General features: G+C 36.6%; 1 protein-coding gene across 1 annotated transcript in view; it reads right to left on the bottom strand.

Annotated features, from left to right (window-relative positions):
• MYO1D (myosin ID) overlaps positions 1-25,423 on the bottom strand; it is a 127,951-nt gene that overhangs the window by 65,118 nt on the left and 37,410 nt on the right. The window contains exons 11-16 of the mRNA XM_032237709.1: positions 24,648-24,818; positions 19,400-19,470; positions 16,040-16,114; positions 15,810-15,942; positions 11,702-11,868; positions 10,602-10,809 (exon numbers count right to left, since the gene is read on the bottom strand). Of these exons, the coding sequence (XP_032093600.1) occupies positions 10,602-10,809; positions 11,702-11,868; positions 15,810-15,942; positions 16,040-16,114; positions 19,400-19,470; positions 24,648-24,818 (825 nt within the window). The remainder of the gene's footprint in view (positions 1-10,601; positions 10,810-11,701; positions 11,869-15,809; positions 15,943-16,039; positions 16,115-19,399; positions 19,471-24,647; positions 24,819-25,423) is intronic.

Genomic DNA, 25,423 nt, shown 5'->3' with positions numbered 1-25,423 from the left:
GCTCTAACCATTTCATCAAGTTCTTGAACTGTTTCCATCTCTTTTTTTAATTCCTTTTCCTCATTTCTTTTTATATTCCACATTTTATTCTACAAACCAAAGGGGATGAATTATCTAGGATTTTTCAATAAACTGTTGACTATCTTGGGAGTCTTTTCAGCTGAAGATTAGTGCAAAAATGTTGTTCTAAAAAATATCGCATTTCGCCAGAGAGCTGCAACAGGCTCATTTCTGCTCAGGTCTTGTGAGGTATATGAGCGGAATGTATCTTCATAAAGTCTCTGACCCCTTTAAAAAATTCCTGGCAAAATAGCTGAATCTGGTTGGCATGATCTCAGGATGCTGCAGGATGACATATAAAGGAGCTGTATGTAGCTATTGAATGCATTTGCCTGTCCACTATAGTCTTTGTTAAAGGGTGCTGAAGAACTTCTTTAGATTAGCCTAACCACTATTTTGCATATGTTGGACTTTCCTTATCTTTCCTTACAGATCAATGATGTTACTTATTTTGTAGATTCATGTGGTTGACACAAAATAAAGGTTTTTTTATATCTCATTTCTCATTTTGAGACAATGAGATGTCAACATCATTTTAAGATAGGGGGGTTTCATCTTAACAAGAGATAAAAGAGATTAATTTCAAATATTTGATGTAATAAGGCAATAATGAGAAACACAATACTAGATAGGAAAATGGAAAAGTAGCTCAAAACAAAATATTTAACATTAAAAATTGGCCATCACAAGCCAGAAACCTTGTCCAAAAAGAAACTACAAGTCTATTTAAAATTTATTTCATAAAGAAAGAACTTCACATTTCTAATTCCATTGCAAATAATATCCATATTAGCTTCCAAACAGATCCTACGCTAGCCTTCAAGGTTATTTAATAACCCTGCACAAAGATGAACAATCTTTTAAATGTTTTTATGTCACTGGGACTTAATACACCTTTATACAGGTAACCTTCAATTTACAACCAATCACTTAGGGACTGTTTGAACTTATAAAGGACCCTGAAAATGAGATTTCTGACTTGATTTGAAGTTCTGATATCTGTCCACCCATTTCCTGTGTCACATGGTAGCAATTTATAGCAATAGCACTTAGACTTGTATACCGCTTCATAGTGCTTTTACAGCCCTTTTCAAGTGGTTTACAGAGTCAGCATATTGCCCCCAACAATCTGGGTCTTCATTTTACCCACCCTGGGAGGATGGAAGGCTGAGTTAACCTGAGTCAATTTATGACAATTTTGCTGGAAATCAACTTTCAATAAAAACTGGCATCCACTTAATGACCATAGCAAGAAGGTCATAAAATCAAATTTGGTTATCTAATGATCTGTTTTATGACCATTGTGAGTTATGGTGGGCTCAATTACTCTCATAAATAGAGGACTATCTGAGATCCTTAGAAAAATATTTTCATGCTTACTACATAAAATCAAAGGTAGAAGAATAGATTAGGCAAAATGTAATCTGTACTTCTGGCTCAAAAACAGGAACTGTGAGACGGATTTTGGCATCCTAGTGGACAATCATTTAAACATGAGTCAGCAGTGTGCAGCAGTAGTCAAAAAAGCTAATACGACCCGTGGTTGTATAAACAGAGGCATACATAGAATAAAAATCACACAAAGTATTAGTACTGCTTTATAAAACCTTAGTAAGACCACACCTGGACTACTGCATCCAGTTTTGGTCACATTACAAAAAAGATGTTGAAACTTTGGAAAAATTGCAGAGAAGAGTAACTCTAAACAAAAAAAGGATGAGAGCTGACATGATAGCAGTATTCCAGTATCTGAGATGGTGCCACAAAGAAAGGGGCTTATTTTCCAAAGCACCAGAAGACAAGAAACAATGAATGGAAACTAATCAAGGAGAGAAGCAATCTGGAATTAAAGGAAACTGCCTAACAATGAGAACAATTAACCAATGAAATAGCTTGCTTTAAGAGGTTGCAGGTGCTTCATCACTGATGATTTTAAGATTTTAAGAAGAGACTTATCTGAAATGCTATAGAGTTTCCTTCTTGAACAGGGGGTTGGATTAGAGGACCTTCAAAGTCCCTTCCAGCTCTATTCTGATTGAACTACATGTACTGTATACTCTCAGATCACACTAAACCTTGTTCATACTTGCTTGAACTAATTGGCAAACAATATTTCACACTGTCAAAGAAAAGTTGATTTTCCATGCACACAATCTGAAGTGAGTCAGATAATTTTCACTTAGCTTTCTTATATTGTTTTCAATAAAGCAACTTAGATGAGATCTGTTCTTTCAGAGACTGTGGTCAAGATTGCAGCAGAAAAGTCTTCTATTTTATGGCTAGTAAGAGGCTAAAAAATAACTGCCTTTCAAAAGGTTGCTCCCTGAGGGACGAATTAAAACAAGATAATTAAGGGATTGATGAAATTGTTAACATTATCTTGTCACAAACAATGAATCATGATAACGGAAAACTTAATTTTTCCTCTTTTTAGTAAGGATTAAAATTCAAATTAAAATATTTACTCTGTGGACTGGTAGACCATACTTCATATTTCTGATGTTTATACTTTCTTCTAGTAATAGTTTAGTAGTAGAAGACTTTTGTCCAGATGCAACTGGCATAATCTGGGAGGGGGATCTGAAATACATTTACTCTCACAAAAATGACTATCTACATTGTTTATTGTGATTTTTTTTACATACGAGAAAAGCATGAGGTTCTCAAATTTGCTTGATGATTAGAGTTAGAATATATAAGCTTGGTAAAACAATAAAATGAAAAATGACATAACTTGGCATAGAGTCATTTAGAATTCTTTAATTTTGAGTGTTAAAAACTATTTGCCAAATGGAAACTGATTTCCGAGGCTTAAGGGTTAGCCTTAATGATCTTTTCAATTGCATGGAACAAATTCCCTATGATCCAAAGCATATTTTGGGAATTTTCTGTTAATTAATATATTATGTTGATAGATAAACAGTATTTGTTCTTACCAACTGACTGAAATCTAATCTCAAAAGGTGGTGAATAAAAAACCCTTGATAAGGTCATTAAGCTGAAGCCCATCTCCAGTTAAGGTGCTAGTCTGTAACTAAATATGAAATAGCTGTCTTCTATAATAGAGGCTTTTGTTTGTTCGCCACTAACAATTCTTAACATATACCATTTTAAGAACATATTTGGAATAAAAATATTAAATTATAACAAGTTGGCCCAGCTTTTGTTTTTCTTTCTCCTCTCATCTATTCATTCCCATCTACCCCCTCACCACCCACCACTTAGCCCAGAAACATTGCCATGGCAACGACAGTTGCTGGAGATTTGATTGACAAGTCTCCTAAGAGGAGCATCTGGGGAAACTAGAATGCTTCAAGGTGAGGGAGCGGGGCAGTGCAGCGCTACTCACAAGGCTGGGAAGAATAGCAGACACATTTACATTTGGGAAAGGATATTGCTCTATATGAACCAGGAAACTTAAGATGACATGTTTTTCTCCACGAAGGCACTTTGAGGGAATCAAACACATGCCTTTCCAAGCAGAGACAGTGGTTTGGGGAACTGAACAAAAGGGTTTCTGAGAAGTTAAGCTGGCAGCTTCCTAAATTATCTGTTTGCATTACAAAAATTGTGAGCCCAAGGATGTGTGGGAAAAAGTGACGTGTGGTGAGGTTTATGGCTGGTGAGGCAGTCCTCTCCCTCGACACCCCACTGAATAAAGCATTTACTTTCACCCGCGGCAGAGCTCAGGCGGGCGAAAGAAAGTGCTTTAGTCAGTGGGGTGTCGGGGGAGAGTACACCCCACTGAGTAAAGCACTTTCTTTCGCCCGCCTGAGCTCACGGCAGCCCGCCCAAGCTCTGCCACGAGCACAGGCGGGCAAAAGAAAGCGTTTTAGTCAGTGGGGTGTCACGGGGGGGGGGAAGAGAATGCCTGAGCATTGCATTTATTAAAGAAAAAAGAAAAAAGGAAATTTGAAGGAAAAGAGGGAGCGTGGGGTGCGGGTGGGGGCATCAGAAACGGAGAAAGAGAAGAGTGAGCGTGACGCAGCTTTAAACAGAATGACAGAGTTGAAGCCTCTAAAAAATGCGCCTTCTACTATGAAGCAGAAGAACTGCGTGCCTCAACTACTTCGGGATTTTTTAGGCTTTTAACCCTTGCTTAATTCTGCTCGAGCGCGACTAGATGAGGCATGCAGTTCTCCTGCCTCATAGTAGAAGGCACTTTTTTAGAGGCTTATTTAAACAGGCAGTCATTCACAGTGACTAGCAGCTAGCTAGCCTAACCTCAGCACTCACCTTTTCCCATTTACAATTTTTTTCCTTTTCATGATTGACAGTGGTGAGGCTGTGCCTTCCCTGCCTCCCCTGACTGCACGTCACTGGTGGGAAATAGACATTAGAAGTATGACTTACAGGTGAAACTCGAAAAATTAGAATATCGTGCAAAAATTCATTTATTTCAATAATGCAACTTAAAAGATGAAACTAATATATGAGATAGACACATTACATGCAAAGCAAGACAGTTCAAGCCATGATTGGTCATAATTGTGATGATTATGGCCTACAGCTCATGAAAACCCCAAATCCACAATCTCAGAAAATTTAGAATATTACATGCAATCAATAAAACAAGGATTGGACATAGAACAATATCGGACCTCTGAAAAGTATAAGCATGCATATATACTCAGTACTTGGTTTGGGCCCCTTTTGCAGCAATTACTGCCTCAATGCGGCATGGCACGGAAGCTATCAGCCTGTGGCATTGCTGAGGTGTTATGGAAGATCGGGATGCTTCAATAGCGGCCTTCAGCTCTTCTGCATTGTTCGGTCTCATTTCTCTCATCTTTCTCATGGCAATGCCTCATAGATTCTTTATGGGGTTTGGGTCAGGTGAGTTTGCTGGCCAATCAAGCACAGTAATGCCATGGTCATTGAACCAGGTTTTGGTGCTTTTGGCAGTGTGGACAGGTGCCAAGTCCTGCTGGAAAATGAAGTCAGTATCCCTATAAAGTTCGTCTGTGGAAGGAAGCATGAAGTACTCCAAAATCTCCTGGTAGATGGCTGCATTGACCCTGGACTTAATGAAGCACAGTGAACCAACACCAGCAGATGACATGGCTTCCCAAATCAACACAGACTGTGGAAACTTCACACTGGACTTCAAGCATCTTGCAGTGTGTGCCTCTCCATTCTTCCTCTATACTCTGGGTCCTTGGTTTCCAAATGAGATGCAAAAGTTGCTCTCATCAGAAAAGAGGACTTTGGACCACTGAGCAACAGACCAGGTCTGTTTTTCTTTAGCCCAGGTAAGACGCTTCTGAGGTTTGTTGTTCAGGAGCAGCTTGACAAGAGGAATATGATATTTGAAGCCCATGTCCAGGATCCGTCTGTGTGTGGTGGTTCTTGATGCACTGACTCCAGCCTCAGTCCACTCCTTGTAAAAGTCCTCAACACTTCTCTCCTTGATTAGTTTCCACCCATTGCTTCTTGTTCTGCACTCAGGTGCCTTGGAGAATAGTTGGACTGCCTCTTCTTTGTGGCAACCACTGAGATATTGGAACACTGCTATCATGTCTCCCCTAGTCCTTCTTTTCATTAAACTAGACATACCCAGTTCCTGCAACCATTCTTCATATGTTTTAGTCTCCAGTCCCATAATCATCTTTGTTGCTCTTCTCTGCACTCTTTCTAGAGTCTCCACATCTTTTCTACATCGTGACAACCAAAACTGAATGCAGTATTTCAAGTGTGGCCTTACCAAGGCATTATAAAGTGGTATTAACACTTCACGTGATCTTGAGTCTATCCCTCTGTTTATGTAGCCTAGAACTGTGTTAGCTTTTTTGGCAGCTGCTGCACACTGCTGGCTCATATTTAAATGGTTGTCCACTAGGACTCCAAGATTCCTCTCACAGTTGCAGAGCAGTATGGTAACCCATACTGTACCTATTCATTTCATTTTTGTTGCCTAAATGTAGAACCTTACTCTTTTCACCACTGAATTTCATTTTATTAGATAGTGCTCAATGTTCAAGTTTGTCTGTATCTTAAGCCGGTTTTCTGGAGTGTTGGCTATTCCTGCCAGCTTGGTGTCATCTGCAAATTTGATGAGTTCCCATTTATTCCCTCATCCAAATCATTGATGAAGATGTTGAAGTTGAAGTCATTATTATCTTTATTGTCTTCTCCTTGCTTTATTTGCTGATTTGTCTGTTCTATCTTTTTCTCCATTTTCTGTTGTGTCTTCCCTTTCCTGGACATTTTGATCTTTATTCATTATCCCTTGTAGAATATTTTCTATTTTCCCAACTATGTCATGCATTAGGCTCTTTATCTCCCTGTGGTTTTCTGTCACAGTTTCATTAATGTTTTGCAACATCAGTACCATTTCTTTTAACATTCCACTCATTTCCCCTGGTGGAGCATCTTGTCTTATTTTAGTAAGTCCTATTCTTACTCCAAAAACCACATATTCAGGCCTAATGTTGCTCCTCAGAGAGTACAATAATCATAGTTCTTTATATCCCAGAATTATTCGATCAGTTCCATTTAGGTAGTCCAGGAAGCTTTCCAATTATCTCCTTACATCCACTCTATAGGTTTAGTCATATATCTTAACATTCAAGAGTCACTTCATCTTCCTTCCTTCAACTTCTCACAGTTGAACCTCCAGGAGTAATAAAGTAGATAAATATAGAACAGAAGATATCACCACAGTTCTCCAGATAAAAGTTCTTTATTTCTCTTATGAGAAATTTTCCCAGACTTGTAGGAGTATGGTATAGTTTCCATTCATCAGAAGGTGACGTCCTCAGCTTAAGTTTCAGTGTTGTCTCAAATCTGACAGGTATTTAATGTAATTTTAATTTGATTTATAGAAGCAAAGTCAGTTATTTAAATAGATAGTTCCAGCATTTTAAATGCCTTTCCAAAACAGCACCTACCCAGTTGAAAAATCCAATTTTCTATGTTTTAAAAGTTTTTTACTTTTCTTCCTTGGTTCCTTTCTTTTGGGTCTGGGATTTTTCTCTAAGTAGTTGTTCGCTGCTTTAACAGATAGTTCTAAGAGTCTCTTTTCGTGGATTTTTTTCTTTTAGGGTTAGATTAGGTAAAAAAGGAATCATCTCACCCAGTTCCAATCATTGTAAATCTATACCACTCCTGCACTTTCTTTGTTGCCTCAGCTGTCCCAGCTTCTCAGCAGCCATAATGGCTGCCTCTTCTTGTCGTGAATGAGAGGGAAGAAAGCCCTGGTTCAAATGGGAGAATTGTGATTCGCTGCAATCTACAGGCCCCCCCTTTTCTTTGCCACCCCTACAACATAGCTTTAGTTCCTTTTGGAGCCCCCCAACAGGGAGAACTCAGTGCGGGAGCACAGAGAGTGGCTTCCAGCATCCGATCTCACAGTGACATCAGCCGGAAGTCTGAATTCCTTTGAGTCTACCTACCATCAATTCACTTTGACTGTTAGTAGCTCAGATTCTTGTTGAGAGTTTAAGCTTGCAATAAATCAAGGTGGCGCAGTGATTAGGGCGCAGTACTGCAGGCCATTTCAGCTGACTGTTATCTGCAGTTCAGTGGTTCTAATCTCACCGGCTCAAGGTTGACTCAGCCTTCCATCCTTCCGAGGTGGGTGAAATGAGAACCCAGACTGTGGGGGGCGATATGCGGACTCTGTAAACCGCTTAGAGAGGGCTGAAAGCCCTATGAAGCAGTATATAAGTCTAACTGCTATTGCTATTGCTAAATCTTTATACTTAGCTGAACTGCCTGAATCTCTTGATTTCCTCAGCGCTTGATATCACTATGGCCAACTTGCTGCGGGACAACTTGCCACAGAATTCACTTAGTTCCTTTTATTTTTGTTGACCCTGTTATTTTATCTATTTTATCAGAGAAAGTCATTCCTATGACTACCAGCTTTTGTAATGCTTTGTTGAATAATAAAAGAAACTAAACCTGTCTTGAATTGTCCTTCAGTAAATTGTCCCGCAGTGGCAAGTGGACCATGGCAAGTTGATCATGGAGAGTTGGTCACAGCAAATTGGCCATGATAAGTTGTCTTAGACCAGGGGTGTCAAACCCAATTTCATTGAGGGCTGCATCAGGGCTGTGGTTGACATCGGGGGGTTGGGTGGGTGTAGCAAACTGGGTGGGCATGGCTAGCTTGATGCCACTCACTGGGCGTGGCTGACTGGGTGGGGGTGGACAACTTGATGCCACTCCCCAAACTGCTAGCATGTTCCCTCTTTGCATTAAATAGACCAGGCTCATTGGGTAGATCGGGCCAAAGCCATGCTGGTTCAATGTTTTCTCTTCACATTGGATAGATTGGGCCGAAGTGATGTGGAACAACCCCTTACACTTTCCAGGAAAGCCCCAAATTGTGGGCTGGATGCGGCCTGCGGGCCTTGTGTTTGACAACCCTATCCTAGACCCATAAACCATGCCCTTGTGACGTCTCACTTGGGTTTGTCTTTGAAAAGTGTTTGTGGACTGTAATCAAATATCTGACCTGGTTCCTTGTTAAAATCATACAAGTTCAATAAAAATATAGGCTTCCCAATATCCTTACCAACAGACTATTACGCTTCTTTCTTCACTGTCTTTTCAATACAAGCTTTGTTGTTTTTGTTAGGACTTATTTATTTTACTTATTTATTTTAGTTTCTCATTAGGTTTACTTTTAATAATCATTTGTAGTGTATGCAGTATTTTTATCTATTGTTATTGTTATTTGTCTCAAAAGCTGATATAGAAAAGTATGCTGCACTAAAATTATAATTCAGTTATGAACAAGTATCATAAATAGCCTTGAGTGGTATATGATATGTAAAGGTAAAGTTTTTTTTTTTAAAAAAATCAAGCTTGCCAATGTTCCCTACCAGTATTGCAAATATAAAAGAGAATCTTTGACACTAACAGTTTTACTATCAAGGGAGTTAAAAGTATGCATTTTTGTGCAAATTAAGAAAAAGATACAAGATTCAGGCTGCAGCAAAAAAAATATGAAAAGAGTATTTTAATTTGGAAAGATAATTGACAAGGTGCATTCAAAGACAATAAAAAAGTGTGATAGTGAAAAAAAATCATCTTCACTTAAAGTATTTTTGCCTAGTTTCTATCAAAGCTTTTAAACAGTAATGGTGGATTCTTTTTTCATAGTAAAGAAGTACCAATAAGAATATAATAAACAAGCCAAAAGTAGTCTAAAGTCTTAAAGCTAATTTTAATAATTAAATGACATTATTTAATGAACAACATATTACAGTTGTGTTTGTATGTATGTGTTTAAGAAACAGAGAATGAATATTTATCAGGAATTATTTCTGGTTGTCATCTAATGAAAATAGCCCTCATTTCTGGAATTTTTAATCACAGAGACTCTAATTTGAAGCATCAGTTAACAATATGATGCTTCAAATTATAACCTGTGTTATTAAGAATTGTAACTTCTATTCCTACTATGGATTTCCATCTTGTTCAAATATGTCTTACTCATTTTCTCATATAACTATCAGTTTACTACTTAGATTATGAAAATAATTAATGAGACAATAGAGAATAATAAATTGTTTACTTCTGCAAAGCAAATTTGGTTGTTATATTTCAACTTATTTGCTTTGAATGACCAGTTTTCTTAAGAAGAAATTGGATTTTGATAACAATAATAAAACAATTTTCACAGCACTAATGATGTTGCCTAGTTGGGTAATAAAACCTCTGTAAGCAAACAACCAAGGTCAGAGAGCACTAAGGACTCCACAAAATATTTTTAACAAAACTGTTAGCTCTTTGCCAATAATAAGCAATTGCTAAAACTACTGTTGGGGGATTCACAGCAGCAGCTGATGCAGAAGTGTGAGACTGGCAAGAAAAATTATCCAAGAGTTGTAGGAACATTAGGGAGTTTTTAGCATGGAAAAAAAGAGACCAAATGAAAGAGAACATGCCACAGAAATAAGCTATTACACTTTATATGAAGTAAAAGGATGGAATTGTTTTTCTTTCTCTTTTCAATAATATTTGAAATGAGACCATTCAAAGATCCTAAATAGACAGAGAGACTTTTTATGCAACATATACTTAACCATATAATTGTCTTCAGCAAGATGTATCAATTACTATCACTTGAATGCTTTAAGTATCAGTGACACCAATTAATGGAGGAAGCGACAATAATGGGTATTATTTAAGTGGTAACCCCTCTTGTGAGCGGTGTTGCTTCTCTGGGATTATTTCTTGGGAAATATGAGAAGGAAAGTGCTATTATTTAGTTTGTAAGAGTCCTACAGACATCTGGATGGCTAACATGTGAACAGAACAAGACTGGACAGGTCTTTCAAATCCAGTTTGGTTTTTCATCTATTTTAACCCCTTAGAGTTAAAGCTAATATGCTAGATCTGAAGGGGAAAACAACAAAAATATTCTGCAAATCACTCCCTTATTACTACAAGGAAAAATATATGCATATGTACAAGTAAGTCACCAGGACTAGCACATGATTAAAGGCATCTTATTTTAAAAATTATATTTTTCCATTCTGTGAATCTATGTAGATTATTTTATAAGAAATTTCAATCTTGCTTCTCACCTTTTGTAGAAAGAGAACCACCCATTCAAGCATCTTGGCATGCATTTCTTCCAACGTAAAAAGAGTTCGTGGTGTGCGAATAAAAATCTTTGTCTTTCCATATGCCACATCATCTTGAAACCCACAGTGCTCAATCAATTTTTTCACAGCCTCCTTGTCAGATGGTAGTTTGTGATTTGGCCAAGTAAATTCAGGAATTATTTTGTACCTGCATTGATACAAGTTTTTTTTTTTAAAAAAAACATTGTTTGCCAATATTAAATGTGATAGTCAATAATATGGCAGAAAGGTTCACAATAACCCATATTATCTTCCAAAGTAGATTTCCCATAGAAAGAATTAGGAAATCTTAAACATGTATTACAAAATGCTAATTTGCAATAACTGTGAAATATCACTAATGCTTGCGTTGTTATTCAGTAGTTTACTGAACAAGCTACAATTGCCTAAGTGATAGAATAAATGATATGCAAATTAAATTGATGTGTTTGCATATTATAAGCCCATCTGCAGATAAGACAAATCTTATTTTTTCGGTGTGTTTGGCAACTAAAATTTTCAGTTTATTTGCAAATATATGTAATACCTTCAAGTAGACTGAATATCTAGCAAAGCTAAAAGTAATTAATAATATTAAATTAAGCTAAGATTCAAGTGGATTTGGCTGAATAATTTAATCATGTTTACAAATAATAATTTTAGCATGTTCTAGCTTTTGCCAAATAGTTATAAATAAGTATGAGAGGTCTTGCTTTAGTTGATAAAGAGAAATGAGCCTTGAGCAAGAAAAAGGATTTATAAAAACTGTTCCATTTGGATTTAACGTGTCATGCATTTTAATAAAAGGTTTGTGTAAAATACTTTAGATATCTCATGAAACTTCTGCTGTTCCATAAAAAACACATGCATTTATATAGAATATTAAAAAGTGGTATAAAATGGCTTTTTCTTTAACTGGCCTCACTAATCTTGATAATTTCTCTTAAAGTTATTTGAAGACATTACTGTGATTTGTGTAAGAATGCTAATGTAATATCAAACCACAAACATGTTTTTATTGTTAAATATAAGAAATTTGCAAAGTTTTTGTAAATTGTTACCTGTGAAGAAATTTTTCATACGTTTGGCGATAGGCATATCCTGCCCGCCGTACTCTTACATTTTCCAGAAGTCCAAGATATTCAACTTGATGCTTGCATCGTTCTTCATCAAACAGCTGTGGTGACTTCTTCTCATTGGGTTTAATGCAGCGGACATAGTATGGCTCCTAAAAGAAAGCAACCAGAAACAACAGTATTTGAATTAACAGATAAAATAAAAGGGTAAGGGGAAAGTGACAATGTGCAAGTTAACATCCCTATTATTTAACCATTGTTAAAGAAGGAGGACCCTTAACCTTCTTCTGCTATAAAATTCCATTAGAACAACAAGACTCATAGAAACACCTGAAATAAGATCATGAATGTTACAACAAGCAGCATTAAATGAATTTCCAGAATGCAAACAACAGATCTAGTATTTTAGTTCTATTCTATATGTCTTCATTCATTTCTATAATCCATTTCCATACCAACTAGAAAACAACCAATACTGCCCTCTTCATTAAGAATAAAAAGATTAAACAAGAACTTTCTGAGACAGGCATTCAGCAAAAAAATGTCATTGGTTTCTAGCTTAGGCAATATGAAATTTAATATCCTAATCAACTATTACAATATCTTACCTTTCACTGTCATTCCCAAAGGTGCTTTTTCAAGAGGCAACTGGACTTTCTGCTTTTTCTTTGAAAACGTTTCTCTTCTCATGAGAAACGAAACGTCTTCAAAGAAAAAGCAGAAAGTCCAGTTGCCCCTTGAAAAAGCACCTTTGGGACAACCATGAGCTGGATGACTGAGAATCTCCATGGACATTCACTGTCATCTTAAGATTGCCAGTCTGCAATTATAAAAACTACAGCTGGCAGAATTTTCCCTGCCATACACCTCTTAGAAAGAAGTATCCTATGTAATAGCAGGAATCTTAGCCATGAGATAATCCAACATTCTCAAATGTAATATCTTTATTAAGAGAACTTCCTAGAAAACAGTTGCCAGCCAGTAAGAAAACAGAAGAGAGGAGAGAGGAAGGAAAAATTTGACCAATATATATATATTTTCTTTTGCTGTGACTGTTCTAGATTTTAACCATCTTGCCTAATGAAAGAGACTGCTTGCTAGTTATAGTTACTGCTTGCTAGTTCTGTTGGCTTGCTAGGTATTATCTCTCTCTTTTAAAAAAAGGCTGTTAAGTATCTATACCAGGGGTATCAAACTCAAGGCCTTCAGGCTGGATCCGGGCCACAAGGTGCTTAGATCTGGCATGCAGGGCTGCCCTGGAAATAGCAAAGAACCAGTCTGCAGTGTCTCTGCCAGCGGAAATGGAGCTCAGATGGGCATGTGCGCCCCACCCTCCCAGCTCGCTTTTCGCTGGCAGATGGCTGGAGGCTGTCCTGGCCAAAAATACGGTTCCTGGGGGTCATGCATGACCCCCTGAACTCCATTTTTGCTGGCAGAGCGCCATAGCCAGCCCAGCCCGGCGATGGCCCCCCTGAGGTCAAACACAACCCTGATGCAGCTCTCAATGAAATCCAGTTTGATACCCCTGATCTACACTGGGAACATAGATTTCTGCTGGAAACAGGATTGAAAGATGGTAGGGAAATTCTCCTACTTGCAAAATTCCCAACTGTCATTTAATAATGAATTGAGGCCAAATAAAAAGAAGCTACTTCCTACTCATTTGTGAAATAATTTCCTCAAATATTTTTGTCCTTTTACTTTATAAGGAAGGCCTGTTCTGTTTTTTTTTAAATTATGTATATGAATAGGTTAAGCCTTTCAGTTCAGGTTAATTCCCAAAGTTGCTGCCCAAATTTAAAAATAAAAAGCATATAGAAATATAAAATAAATAAATTAAAATAATGAAATTAATACAGTTAATAATTAAAAGTTCAATACAATTATGTCTTTTTACATATTTGCTGACTGTTAAAAGAGATGTTTACAGATTTTTCTAAATCTGTATGCAACTGTGCCAATTTTATTCAACTGTGTTGAATAGAACAATACAGAAGAAGCTGTCTTCTAAATGTCAAAAAGATACATCTCTGATAGAGACCGTATTTTTTTTTTGTAAGTTCCTCATTTCCATCTTAAGAGCCATTTGTGATGGAGATAGCCCTGTAGATGCTGGACCCCTAACCTTACCCCGCTCCTTTTCAACTCCAGGATATAAGGCATTTCCTAAAAATTCAGACTCAACACTGCTAACTTTCCAGGACAAAGAGATGTGTGTAATATAGTGTTAAAATACACTGTAATCATTTATTTATTAGAATAAGATTTCTAATCCTCTTTTTTCTATCATTAAAAGAAATCCCAAGCAGCACTGAGATAAATCAGTCGGAAACTTGAAGAATTGCTGCCACTTAGTGTAAGCAGTATTGTTAGATGGACCATGGTCTGATTTATTCATGATTTACTATGATTTATTATGTTCTTATTTTAGAATAAGAGTCTCTTTTCTTGACAAAAATGTAAAGCTGTCAAATTTTTAGTAATCATGGTGTCAAAATATCTTATACATTCTTTTATTTTACATATTGTATATTTATCATCAAACATTACACTAATTAAAAAAAACATAGACATGGGGAAGTGGACAAGCTATAGCCTACACTGTAACTTATTTATCTCCTTTTCCCAGATACCCATATAATAGTAAACAGGGCTACAATATACTTCATAAGGCAAATATGGATATTTTTTAAAAATGAGATCAATGAAAGAGAACTAATCTGTCACTGAAATAGAGTAAAGTGAGGAATACACTTTTCTGAAAAAAGGATGGAAGTTAACCAAAGTATTCATTATTACATAAACAGGTAAAATAGATTTAACTGAGTGCAGCCACCATATTTCTTAAGGTATCCCAAACCATAAAACAGAAGTAATAAACTCAAAAGGAATCTTTTTCAGAAGATTTTTCAGAATCTTTTTCAGAATTTTTGATCTTTAAAATCAAAAATTCTATGTCATGTTCCACATAAAAAAATGCTTTACATTTAAAGCCTTGAGTAAAGCCTTTAGGAATGTTATTCTCCCTCTTTTTATTTCAGGCTTTTGTTCTTTGCTCAGTGTCATTCCTTTTGTGTGTTTTGTGTCCCCTTCTCATACCTGGAATATCAAAGTCTTAGCACAAGTTCCCATTGATAAATAATATTTGAGTTTGCTTCAGTTGGCCAACCATACTATGGAAACAGGAAAGGGCTGCTTCAAATGATCTTCAGTAGAGATTACCACTATAATAGGAAAGTTAATTTCCTATCTTCAAAATATCAACTCTTGGATAAAACACTGAGAACAATATGGTACCCACATGGAAACTACTGAGATCATAGTAAGATTCCACATTTGTGCCACTTCTTAAATAGCTTTTTGCTGTAGTAGTACCTATTTTTAGAATTTAGACAGATGTTAAGAACATCTTTATACTCCTCGGCATTTACAAGTTCACAACAGCGCAGTTGAACTGTTTATATTAGGGGTGACAAACTGGCGACCCATGAACCGGATGACTCACAGACCACGCCCACCCTAGCACCGCAAAGGCAAAAAAAGTCGTGATACATTGCAATATGTCATGAGACGTGATTGAGTTTGACATCCATGGTTTTGTAGCTACAGATGATTTTTTCCCCCAATTAGATCATTCTACATTTGGCACTAAGCAAAAATTCTATGGAAAATTTTTAAACATGCTGCATGAAGAAATGTGAACCCTTTAAATTGACAGATTTGTTTCTGTTTGCTCTTTGTCTTCTTTTGCAGAAAATACCTGTAGTCTAAGCCCGCATTATTATTATTATCTATTCTAAATGTTTCTATCATGTTTTGAGTTCTTACATGATCTGGACTTGAAGAAAATAGCTCTTACTCCCTTCTCATAAACAGATCACACTCTGTAATCTTGGAGTTTTCTCAATACTGGAAGGAATATGAATGCTGGAAGTAATCTTTAATAGTCTGATCCCAAAATGTCCTATTGAAATTTTACACTGATTTTTGTTGTTGATACAATCAAGGCAAGAGTGACTCAGCAAGTAGCAACAGTAATGAAATAAACACGGAATTGTCAAAGCTCACTTTTCCTGAATTATGAACTTCTTACCTTGGATGCCAAGTTGTCCACTAAGGCAATCATTGAGTTCTTAAAAAGTGTAGCAGCAGTCAGTGGCCGCTTGGTCACTTCTGTGATACTCAGCTTGCCTTCCGGCCACATCTTTTTCAGCACAGGGTTGGAACTACAAAATACAAGAAATAATTTTAAAAGGCAACAATACAATCATATTTGGCCTATTCTGGGTAAAGATACAAATGGATAGTTAAAGTTATTCCTACCTGTTATACATCAAACGCTTGAAGTCTTGAAATAAAGTGTCCTTATTTTTATCAATGAATCCTGTGACCGAATAACTGATAAATATAAAAAAGTGGTAATTAGTTGCACTGAACTACTAAGTAACTACTTGGCTAAAATTAATAACTGGACTCAGAAAATAAGGGGAAAAACTCATAAATAGAAATCAACAAAAAATAAAAATATAAAAAGTCTAATGAAAATGGATAATATTCAAAACATAATGGTAAGAAACAAAGTTTTTAAATATTTTCCCTTCAAGAAACACTGTACAGTTTTCCAATACTTTAAGTCAAAGGACAGTAAATATTCCTCCTTCTCTTCATCATCAGTGTCATCTTTAGATGTTTTAAACACTTATAATGCAACCCGACCAAAGTGAATGATCAAGAAGCACTTTTAGTTGTTTACAATGCCACTATCGTCCAGTCTCCAACCTCCCCTTTGTGGGGAAGGTTGTTGAGAAAGTGGTAGCCTTTCAGCTCCGGTGGTCCTTGGAGGAAACCGATTATCTAGATCCCTTCCAGTCGGGATTTAGGCCTGGCTACAGCATGGAAACCGCTTTGGTCGCATTGATTGATGATCTCTGGAGAGCCAGGGATGGAGGTTATGCCTCCGTCCTAGTGCTCCTTGACCTCTCAGCGGCCTTCGATACCATCGACCATGGTATCCTTCTGCGACGACTGCGGGAGGTGGGGGTGGGAGGCACTGTCCTACGGTGGTTCTCCTCTTACCTCTCAGACAGGTCGCAGTCGGTGTTGGTCGGAGGGCAGAGATCAACCTCTAGGCCCCTGAATTATGGGGTGCCGCAGGGTTCAGTCCTGTCCCCCCTCCTGTTTAATATCTACATGAAGCCGCTGGGTGAGATCATTCGATGGCACAGGATAAAATACCATCAGTATGCGAACGATACGCAGCTGTATCTGTCCACCCCGTGCCAACTCAGTGAAGCGGTTGACGTGATGTGCCAGTGCCTTGAGGCTGTTAGGGACTGGATGGGGCTTAACAAGCTTGTACTCAATCCAGATAAGACCGAGTGGCTGGTGTGTTTCCCTCCTACTAATTGGCCAAGTGTTCCATCTCTCAGGCTGGGGGGTCAAACAGTACGCCCCTCAGACAGGGTTCGCAATTTGGGAGTCCTCCTGGATCCACAGCTGACTTTTGAACACCACTTGTCGGCTGTGACCAGGGGGGCATTTGCCCAGGTTCGCCTGGTGCACCAGTTGTGTCCCTACCTGAACCGGGAGGCCCTCACAACAGTCACTCGCGCCCTTGTGACCTCTAGACTGGACTACTGCAACGTGCTCTACATGGGGCAGCCCTTGAAGAGTATTCGGAGACTTCAGCTTGTCCAGAATGCAGCCACGCGAGCGATCATGGGTGTACTTCGGTTCACCCACGTAACACCTATCCTCCGCGAGCTGCACTGGCTGCCTATTGGTCTCCGGATACGCTTCAAGGCGCTAGTCGTCACTTATAAAGCCCTTCATGGTATTGGACCTGGGTACTTGAGAGACCGCCTGCTGCCAATTACCTCCACTAGACCGATTAGATCCCACAGATTAGGCCTCCTCCAAATTCCATCCGCTGGCCAGTGTCGACTGGCGACTACCCGGAGGAGAGCCTTCTCTGTGGCTGCTCCGACCCTCTGGAACGAACTCCCCGTGGAGATTCGAACCCTCACCACCCTCCAGGCCTTCCGCAAAGCCCTCAAAACCTGGCTGTTCCGACAGGCCTGGGGCTAAAGAGCTGTTGCCCCCGTCTCGAATGGTATGACTGTTGTGAGTTTTAAATTATATATTGTTATGCTTGTTGTTTTTTAAATTTTTTGTCTGTATCCCCCTTCCCCGGTTCGAGTTGTGAGCCGCCCTGAGTCCCCTTCGGGGGAAAAGGGCGGCATATAAATACAATAAACTGAACTGAACTGAATTTTGCAATCTCAGGTAATCCAATTTCCCCCTGAAATAATTAAATGGCTTGAGGACTTCACTACCCATAAACTGATTTTAAATATTTATATCTCTTAATCATGTATGACATGCAAAAAGGCTTTAGTTTATCATTGGAATAAGTGTCAAAATTATACCTCTGCCTTAACATTTTCCAAATATGTTTTGCACATCTTAATGCAGGAAATACAATAGAATTAGACCTAAATATAAAACCAAGCTGTCAACCTAACACCCAAAAAGGAGCACATAATAACAGTCTTTTTAGAACCATCACAGTTTTCTAATTGATCCCCAGGACTTCTAAAAGTCTTTACTGCAACTAAACTGACAATGCATTATTACCAAATCATTTTTTAAAAATGCAAAACTAAATTTATGCAATATAGAAGGAATTTTGATGGAGAATTACCCAGTTAATGGTATCAGGTTTAGAGAAGGTTAAAAATGTTTGTTATCATTGAAAAACTTGTGCAGCAAAATGAATGAATGAACGAATCAATCAATCAATCAATCAATCAATCAATCAATCAATCAATCAAGGATTCCTTAAACTGTACTTCCCATAAAGCTGCTGTTTTAGCTGAAATGACTGTTTATGCTGCTTTCGAGGATGGCAAATAGTATTTCTGTTCTTCTCTTTTTTCAATATTTCATCGTGCCTCTTATTTACCATAAATATATAGCATACATTTAAATTGGGGGTTAGGGACACACATATTTATATTTCCATAGTATAAAGGCTATACTACTAGAACTATTTTCTGTACTATTAAGTACTTTTTGTGTTGCTTAGCATTATCAACTCTATGAATTGTATTCTAAGTCTCAGCAGAAGCTTTTTCCAATTCTTAAACTGGAAGTACTGGGAAGCATTCGGGTTGGACTTTCAAATCACATATTCTCTCAATAATCAAAGTTCTAGTTTTCCACAACCCTGTCAAATCTCATAAGTTACTGTTTCAGAATTATACCATAGTAATTAAGATATATATTACTACCGCTAAGGAGACCTAAATCCTGGAGATTAACAGTTTTAGATCAGTTACTTCCATTCTCAGCCCAATCTATCTCACAGAGTTGAAAAGGAAATCAGGTTTAATTTATCTTAAGTTTTTGGAGAAAAGAGGGACGAGAAGAGGAGGAGAATATACCATCATGCGTGGAACAATAAGGCAGAAAATGGAGCACATGTTCTTAATAAGATGTTCAGATTTTTGTAGTACAATATATTTGCTACATCAATCATTTGGATATCATAATGAAATAATTTCAGATGTTTTCCTACATTGCAAAAAAGCAAAAGGAAGTACAGAAGGAAAAACAAAGTGCAATTATGCATTAAACTGTTTTAATAGGAATCAGGATAAGAAGTATGAGAAATAAACTTACATAACATCTCCAGCATAATGCTTAATCCGAAAGTCTCTATCAAATTCCAGGTTTTTATCCGTAGCACAAAGCTTAAAAACAAATGGATTAAAAAGTAATTATTGAAATGCAATTGCTGGTAACTTTCAGCAGGTTTTCAGTTACAGATCTGAATGAAGTCTAATTATTGCTACATCTAAATGACTCTCCTTAACGCAGGTGCTACACAAGCTGTCTGTAAGACAAGACAATATCTTTCTTAGAGATTTGATTCAACTTAGCGATAGCACACTTGGGAAACAAATGCACGATATTTACTAAGGGCCTTTTCCACAAAACATGGCATTTACAAAGGGCTTTTTTATTTAAAAAAACACTTGGAGAACTAAATACAAAAGAATATCAAACATTTTATATGCACACATCAGGAAATATATCAATTAATATAGAACTGCGATGATGGATAAAGCTTTATCAATATTTTCCTTATTGCTTTTAGTAAGGTATTGAAATACAACCTGTTTGATTGATCCTATCTAACTCTTCATTCTATTTCATGTTTGAAATATTGACCTGGCAATGATAGAGGTAAGAAATGTGCATTTAAAAATACAAATCTGTACAGTAAACTTAATATGAAATACATGGAAGAAGCAGGATTTATATATCCACAGAAATGAAAAAAAAGATATAAGCCACACTTTAATTCAAAGACTGAGATGCAGATGGATGAAAAATGGAAGTTATTAAAACCATGAATTCTAATTATTGGAAAAGTAATGAGACAAGCTTGATCTGTAATTCTAAATGAGTTGTGCTACCAAACCACAATCGTGCAGTTTTCATTGAAAACAGTTCTCTAACACAGAAGTATTAATTCAGAAGATGATTTTTTGCATAATGTTATGCATTTGGCTATTTAATTCAATAATCAATCAACACATTTATTTTAATTGTGTGATAGTGCTTGTTAAATCATCTTCAACTGTACTCCAGTTTGAACAATATTGCCTTCATTTAGTTTGATTTTAACAATGAGAGCAGTTGAGTTGTTTGATTTTAACAATGAGAGCAGTTGAGTTGTATGCTGATCATTTTTGTATAACATGGCAAACCATTCTTTATTTTAGCACAAATGAACAGTACCTCCATCCCGCTTCCTCCAGCACAGGGACAAAAAAGAATATCAGATGCTTTCATGTCTGCTTTCACCAAACTTAGTCAACTATCTTATTTAAAATTGTGATTAATTTTTACAATGATTTGAAGTAATCTAATTTTGTAATATATAGCTTGAATCTATTTAATCAGTCTGTCAGTTTTAGATAAAGCATCAATGAAAAATGGAAATTAAAGGCTCACATTTCAGGTTTTCTAGATCAGTCCAGTATGATTTTGATAATAATTATGATGATGATCTCCAAACTAATCAAATATATAGTGTTAGTTTCATGCATGTTTTATAGGAGTGAACCAAAACAGCTTACCACTGCTATGAAACTCCTTAATTTGCTTGGGCTATTTTGTTCTGTGAGAAGCTTAATGTTGTAGTTCTATTGTGTTAAATTTGAAACAATCTTAGCAAATACGTGTTAAAAATTGTTTTACATTTAGATCTTATCATGAAGAATTTAATCATAGTTTCATTAGTTTAAAAGTGCTATTGAAGTTAATTATCATGGTTCATCGCACAATCAGCCAGGTGTTTAGACTGGATTTGACATTTTTATCCACCCACAAAATCCTTCTCAAGGACCAGGGATAGGGAGATAATTTTTTTTTAATGATGTTAAAAATATATTGTTGCAGGATGTAAACTGTTCCAAGTAAAACCACCTTTTTTAATTGACTATATTTAATGGTATGGCATAGTCAGCCAGATGTTCAGATTGAATTTGGCATTTCTGTCTACTTAACGTCCTTTCCAAGGACCTGGGATAGGCAGATGCAGTGGTGGGATTCAAATAATTTAACAACCGGTTCTCTGCCCTAATGGCCAGCTGGGTAGGCGGGGTTCAGTGGTCATGTGACTGGGTGGGTGTGGCCAACTCAACATCTCTCCTTTCGCTGGGTGCTTTGCCTTAGCTCTTACAATGTAATCAGGGTTAACCGGAGAGACAGTTTCTGTAAGCAGGTCAACAAAGATGAGGCTAGAAACAACACCAGAATGTTTCCTTCCTGCCTTCCTTATAGGATTATCCCTGTAAAGTGGGGAAAAACAAAAGGAGATTTCTCCCAACAACCGGTTCTCTGAACTGCCTGGAAAGTTACCAACCGGTTCTCCCGAATAGGTGACAACCGGCTGAATCCCACCACTGGGCAGATGTAAATGTTTGATGGCGTTACAGATATCATCGCAGGATGGAAGCTATTCCGAGTAAAGCTGCCTTTTGCAATTGACTGATGGTGAATTTGTCAATGCCAATGTGTTCAAATGGTGCTCCAGTTTTGAGATTGCACCCAAGGCACTATTACTATTGGAATTACCTTTGCTTACTTTTGCCAATCATTCTATTTCTATTTGTAGATCTTTTTATTTGGTGATTTTTTCTAGTTCTTTTTCTTCTATTCTGCTGTCTCCAGATACTGCCACATCCACTATCCAGATTTTTCTATTTTTCTTATCAACAATTGTTAAGTCTGGGATGTTAGGTGCCCGCCTGTTTGAATTCTTAGGTCCCAGAGCAATTTAGTGTCTTCAGGCCCTATGACTTTATTTTTATGGTTCTTTATTTTAGGTCTTGCTTGCAGGCAAATTATATTTCTTGCAGATCTTCCAATACAGTACTGATTATTATTATTATTACTATTATTGTCATTGTTGTTAATTTTCAATTTAATTCATAGTCTGGGACTGGTAAAAAGTTAACATTTTAAGTCCTGAACAAAGACATAAGCGCTTTTAAGATAGTATTGGAGCATAAGGCAGTTCCAAGAAGGATTCTTTTTTTTTGCTGTTAGGATATTTAGGTCTAATAAGTTCAAAATTTCCATGTATTTAGACAACCCTTTGGGTATTGCTCCAAGGGGTCCTATTACTATTGATACAATCGTTTATTTCTTCCTCCATAGTCACTCAAGTTCAATTTGAAAAGCATAATATTTCATTATCTTTTTCCAGCTGTTTCTCTTCAATTCATAAATCACCTGGTATTGTAATATCAAGGAACCAGACTCTTTTCTTTTTCACAATAGTGATATCAGGCATATTAGGGGCCAGATGTCTGTCTATTTGCACCCAAAAGTTTCACAAGATCTTGATTTGCTCATTTTAAAGAACTTTGTCAATTTGGTGTTCCCAATTATTTTGGCTGCATTTAAACTCAAACTTTTGGCAAAGCTTCCAATGTATGATTTTGGCAACTTGATCATGTTATTGTAGATAATTAGCCTCTGAGATTTTGCTGCAGCCACTGATAAAGTGATTCACTGTTACATCTTTCTTGTTGCATGAATGGCATTTGTTGCTGTTGTTGACATGTTTAATTTTTGCTTTCATGGAATTGGTCTGCCTTATTCTTGGACAGCCAAAACGAAGCCTTCACTTTCTGATTTTTTGGGTACAGATAAGTCGTATTTTTTACATAATGACCAGTGGATTCATTTAGCAACTCGGTCGTGCCTAGCTATTATTATTGTTGTTGTTGTTGTTGTTGTTGTTGCTGTTGTTAATAATAATAATTATTATTAATTGTGCCAGTGGTTTTCTGTTATAAAACAAGCAAACAATGGGTAAAACTGTGACTGTGTTATTTATTCCCTAACTGTACATACTCTCTAAGCTATACCAACTTACAAAGAACTTTACTATTTCTGAATGTAAAAATGACACCACTTTAAATGTATTAATAATGAAAGAGTGTTTGATCTCTACATTTCCCTTAGAATATAGAATCTATTAACTGCTAATTGGTGTACTTTCAAAAACGGATTAACTATTCTTAGTTTTTAACAAACCTAGAGGCAGCTCTAACAACCCTAAGGGCAACCTGAAATCTGTCCAGTATTCAATAGTATCTGTTTAAACCAGCAATTATATCTTACATTCTATTTTATGGATATGACCAAATGAAGACTTTGTACTTTAAGCAAAGCTAGCATTTTACACTTCCCTTTTCCAATATTTTGCATCATGAGTAGCCTTTTGAACAGCTGTAAACATTTGCTTTTGTTACATTCTATTTGCTTCTAATAAAAATATGGTTCGACTACGGTTTCAAAAGGAATTTCACCTTTTTGAAATAAAAACCTATACTCCATATTCTCGGCTCTTACTTGCTTAGGAAACATTACATGAATTTAAACTGGGCTCCTATTGGTTATAAATGACATCACTGTCTAGCCAGCTTCATGCTTCTGTTTTTCTCTTTAACACTGAAACGTCTATGGCTCCCTCTGCTGGATATTAATTCCCCCCCCCCCTTTGGAAACAGCTTTAAAGATTATTTATAGCAGAGGAGTACTTCAAGACATAGGCTTGATATTTTTTTTAAATTTCTCAAAATGTGAATATTAATTATGCATTCTGTATGTGCCAATTGGTTCCTTCCTCCAACTAATGTCATCATAACAATATCAGCCAACAAATGCTATAATTCAGTTTGAGCCTCACATATGGATGGAATGGGATGCACTGAAAATTCATGTATTTTCAACTCAGCCATAACACTTACAAGTTTATGGCTTGGGGTGGATTAAAAAGTATGTTCTAGTTCTTAGAATCCCAAAAGGATTAAATACATACTTAATGACACACCATGAAAAAGGGAAGATGAATGAGGCAGCATTGGGCTAGTTACGAGCTTTTTTCCATATTGCTACACTCAGAGCCCATCAGAGAGAAGCAGTCTTCCACTCTGATGAAATGGCACTTGCTGAACTTGATAATATGATTTGGTCAACCTGATAATAAAGAAAATATTTTGTGGATTTGTTTTTTATGATCTTTTGTTCTATTTTTTGTTTTTGTAGGGTGTTTTTAGAGACTGCAATTTCAACTGTACACTGTTCTTTGACTCTTTCTGGGAGGATAAAATGCTTTAAGAAAAAAATCAATTAGTCATAAACCCTGAAAAATATCCTTTGCAAAATTCCTTGGCACATATTTAGAAGCAGGGACTAATATGAAACTAAATGACTATTTTGTGTAAACTGATCTGTTTCAATTAAGAAAGGACAAGATAAAAAATTTCAATGCTAATTAAGTAAAAAAAAAGTTAAATTAGTCTAATGCCAGAATTATAGTTAATGCCAGATTAGACAAAAATACCTTTCTGCTGGAAAAGTGAGCATGCTTGCCCAACTTCTTATTAAGAGCCTCCAGGAACATTTCATCTGTGACTTTTCCAACATTCATGCACGCATCATCCAAATTGGCTATGATTCCCTTGTGCTGCAGCTCCACAAGATCAACAATAATCTGGTTGTTGAAGTAGTCAATCTATAGAATATTTGAGAACAAATACTAAAGACATTTCTGTGAGGAAAAGTATACTGCATTACTAAAATTAATAATACAGGTGAAAAATGAAGAGGTGTTACTTTAAATTTCCTTCAAGTGCAGTTCCTACTTTGAAACTCAGTAAAATTTATTCTAAATTTATACAATACAATAAATCATACAATATTTCAGATAGATTTAAGCCAAACTATTCAGCAATATTTTGAAACTTTCTAAGTCTAGAGATATCTGAAGAATAAAGAAGTATTGATATGGTATTCTGTGTGGTTGAGATGATAAACATATATTCCAAGTTTTATCTCCTCTTTGTACTTTATACCAATAATATTAAAAGTAGAAGTCCCCTATTCTACTAAGTTAGAGTGCAGTCTCAGAATCTTGGGAAAAATTACTACATATACAGAGTCTGTGTGGCTATTACTCCACTAGTTGTTGCTGATTATAGGGGCATTGCTGATCTCTGTTTCATTAAATACATGGACAGTGAATATATTTTTGTCCTGCCTTAAAAAAGTAATATTTTCCCCTACTGCTCTCATTCTAAGAAGTTGATATTTATTAATTTGTCTCCAAACTCCATTTTT

This window comes from Thamnophis elegans, chromosome Z (assembly GCF_009769535.1).
Source record: "Thamnophis elegans isolate rThaEle1 chromosome Z, rThaEle1.pri, whole genome shotgun sequence".
Lineage (NCBI taxonomy): Eukaryota > Metazoa > Chordata > Lepidosauria > Squamata > Colubridae > Thamnophis > Thamnophis elegans.
The sequence above is the reverse complement of the archived record's forward strand: the minus strand, read 5'-3'. Positions and strand labels throughout refer to the sequence as shown.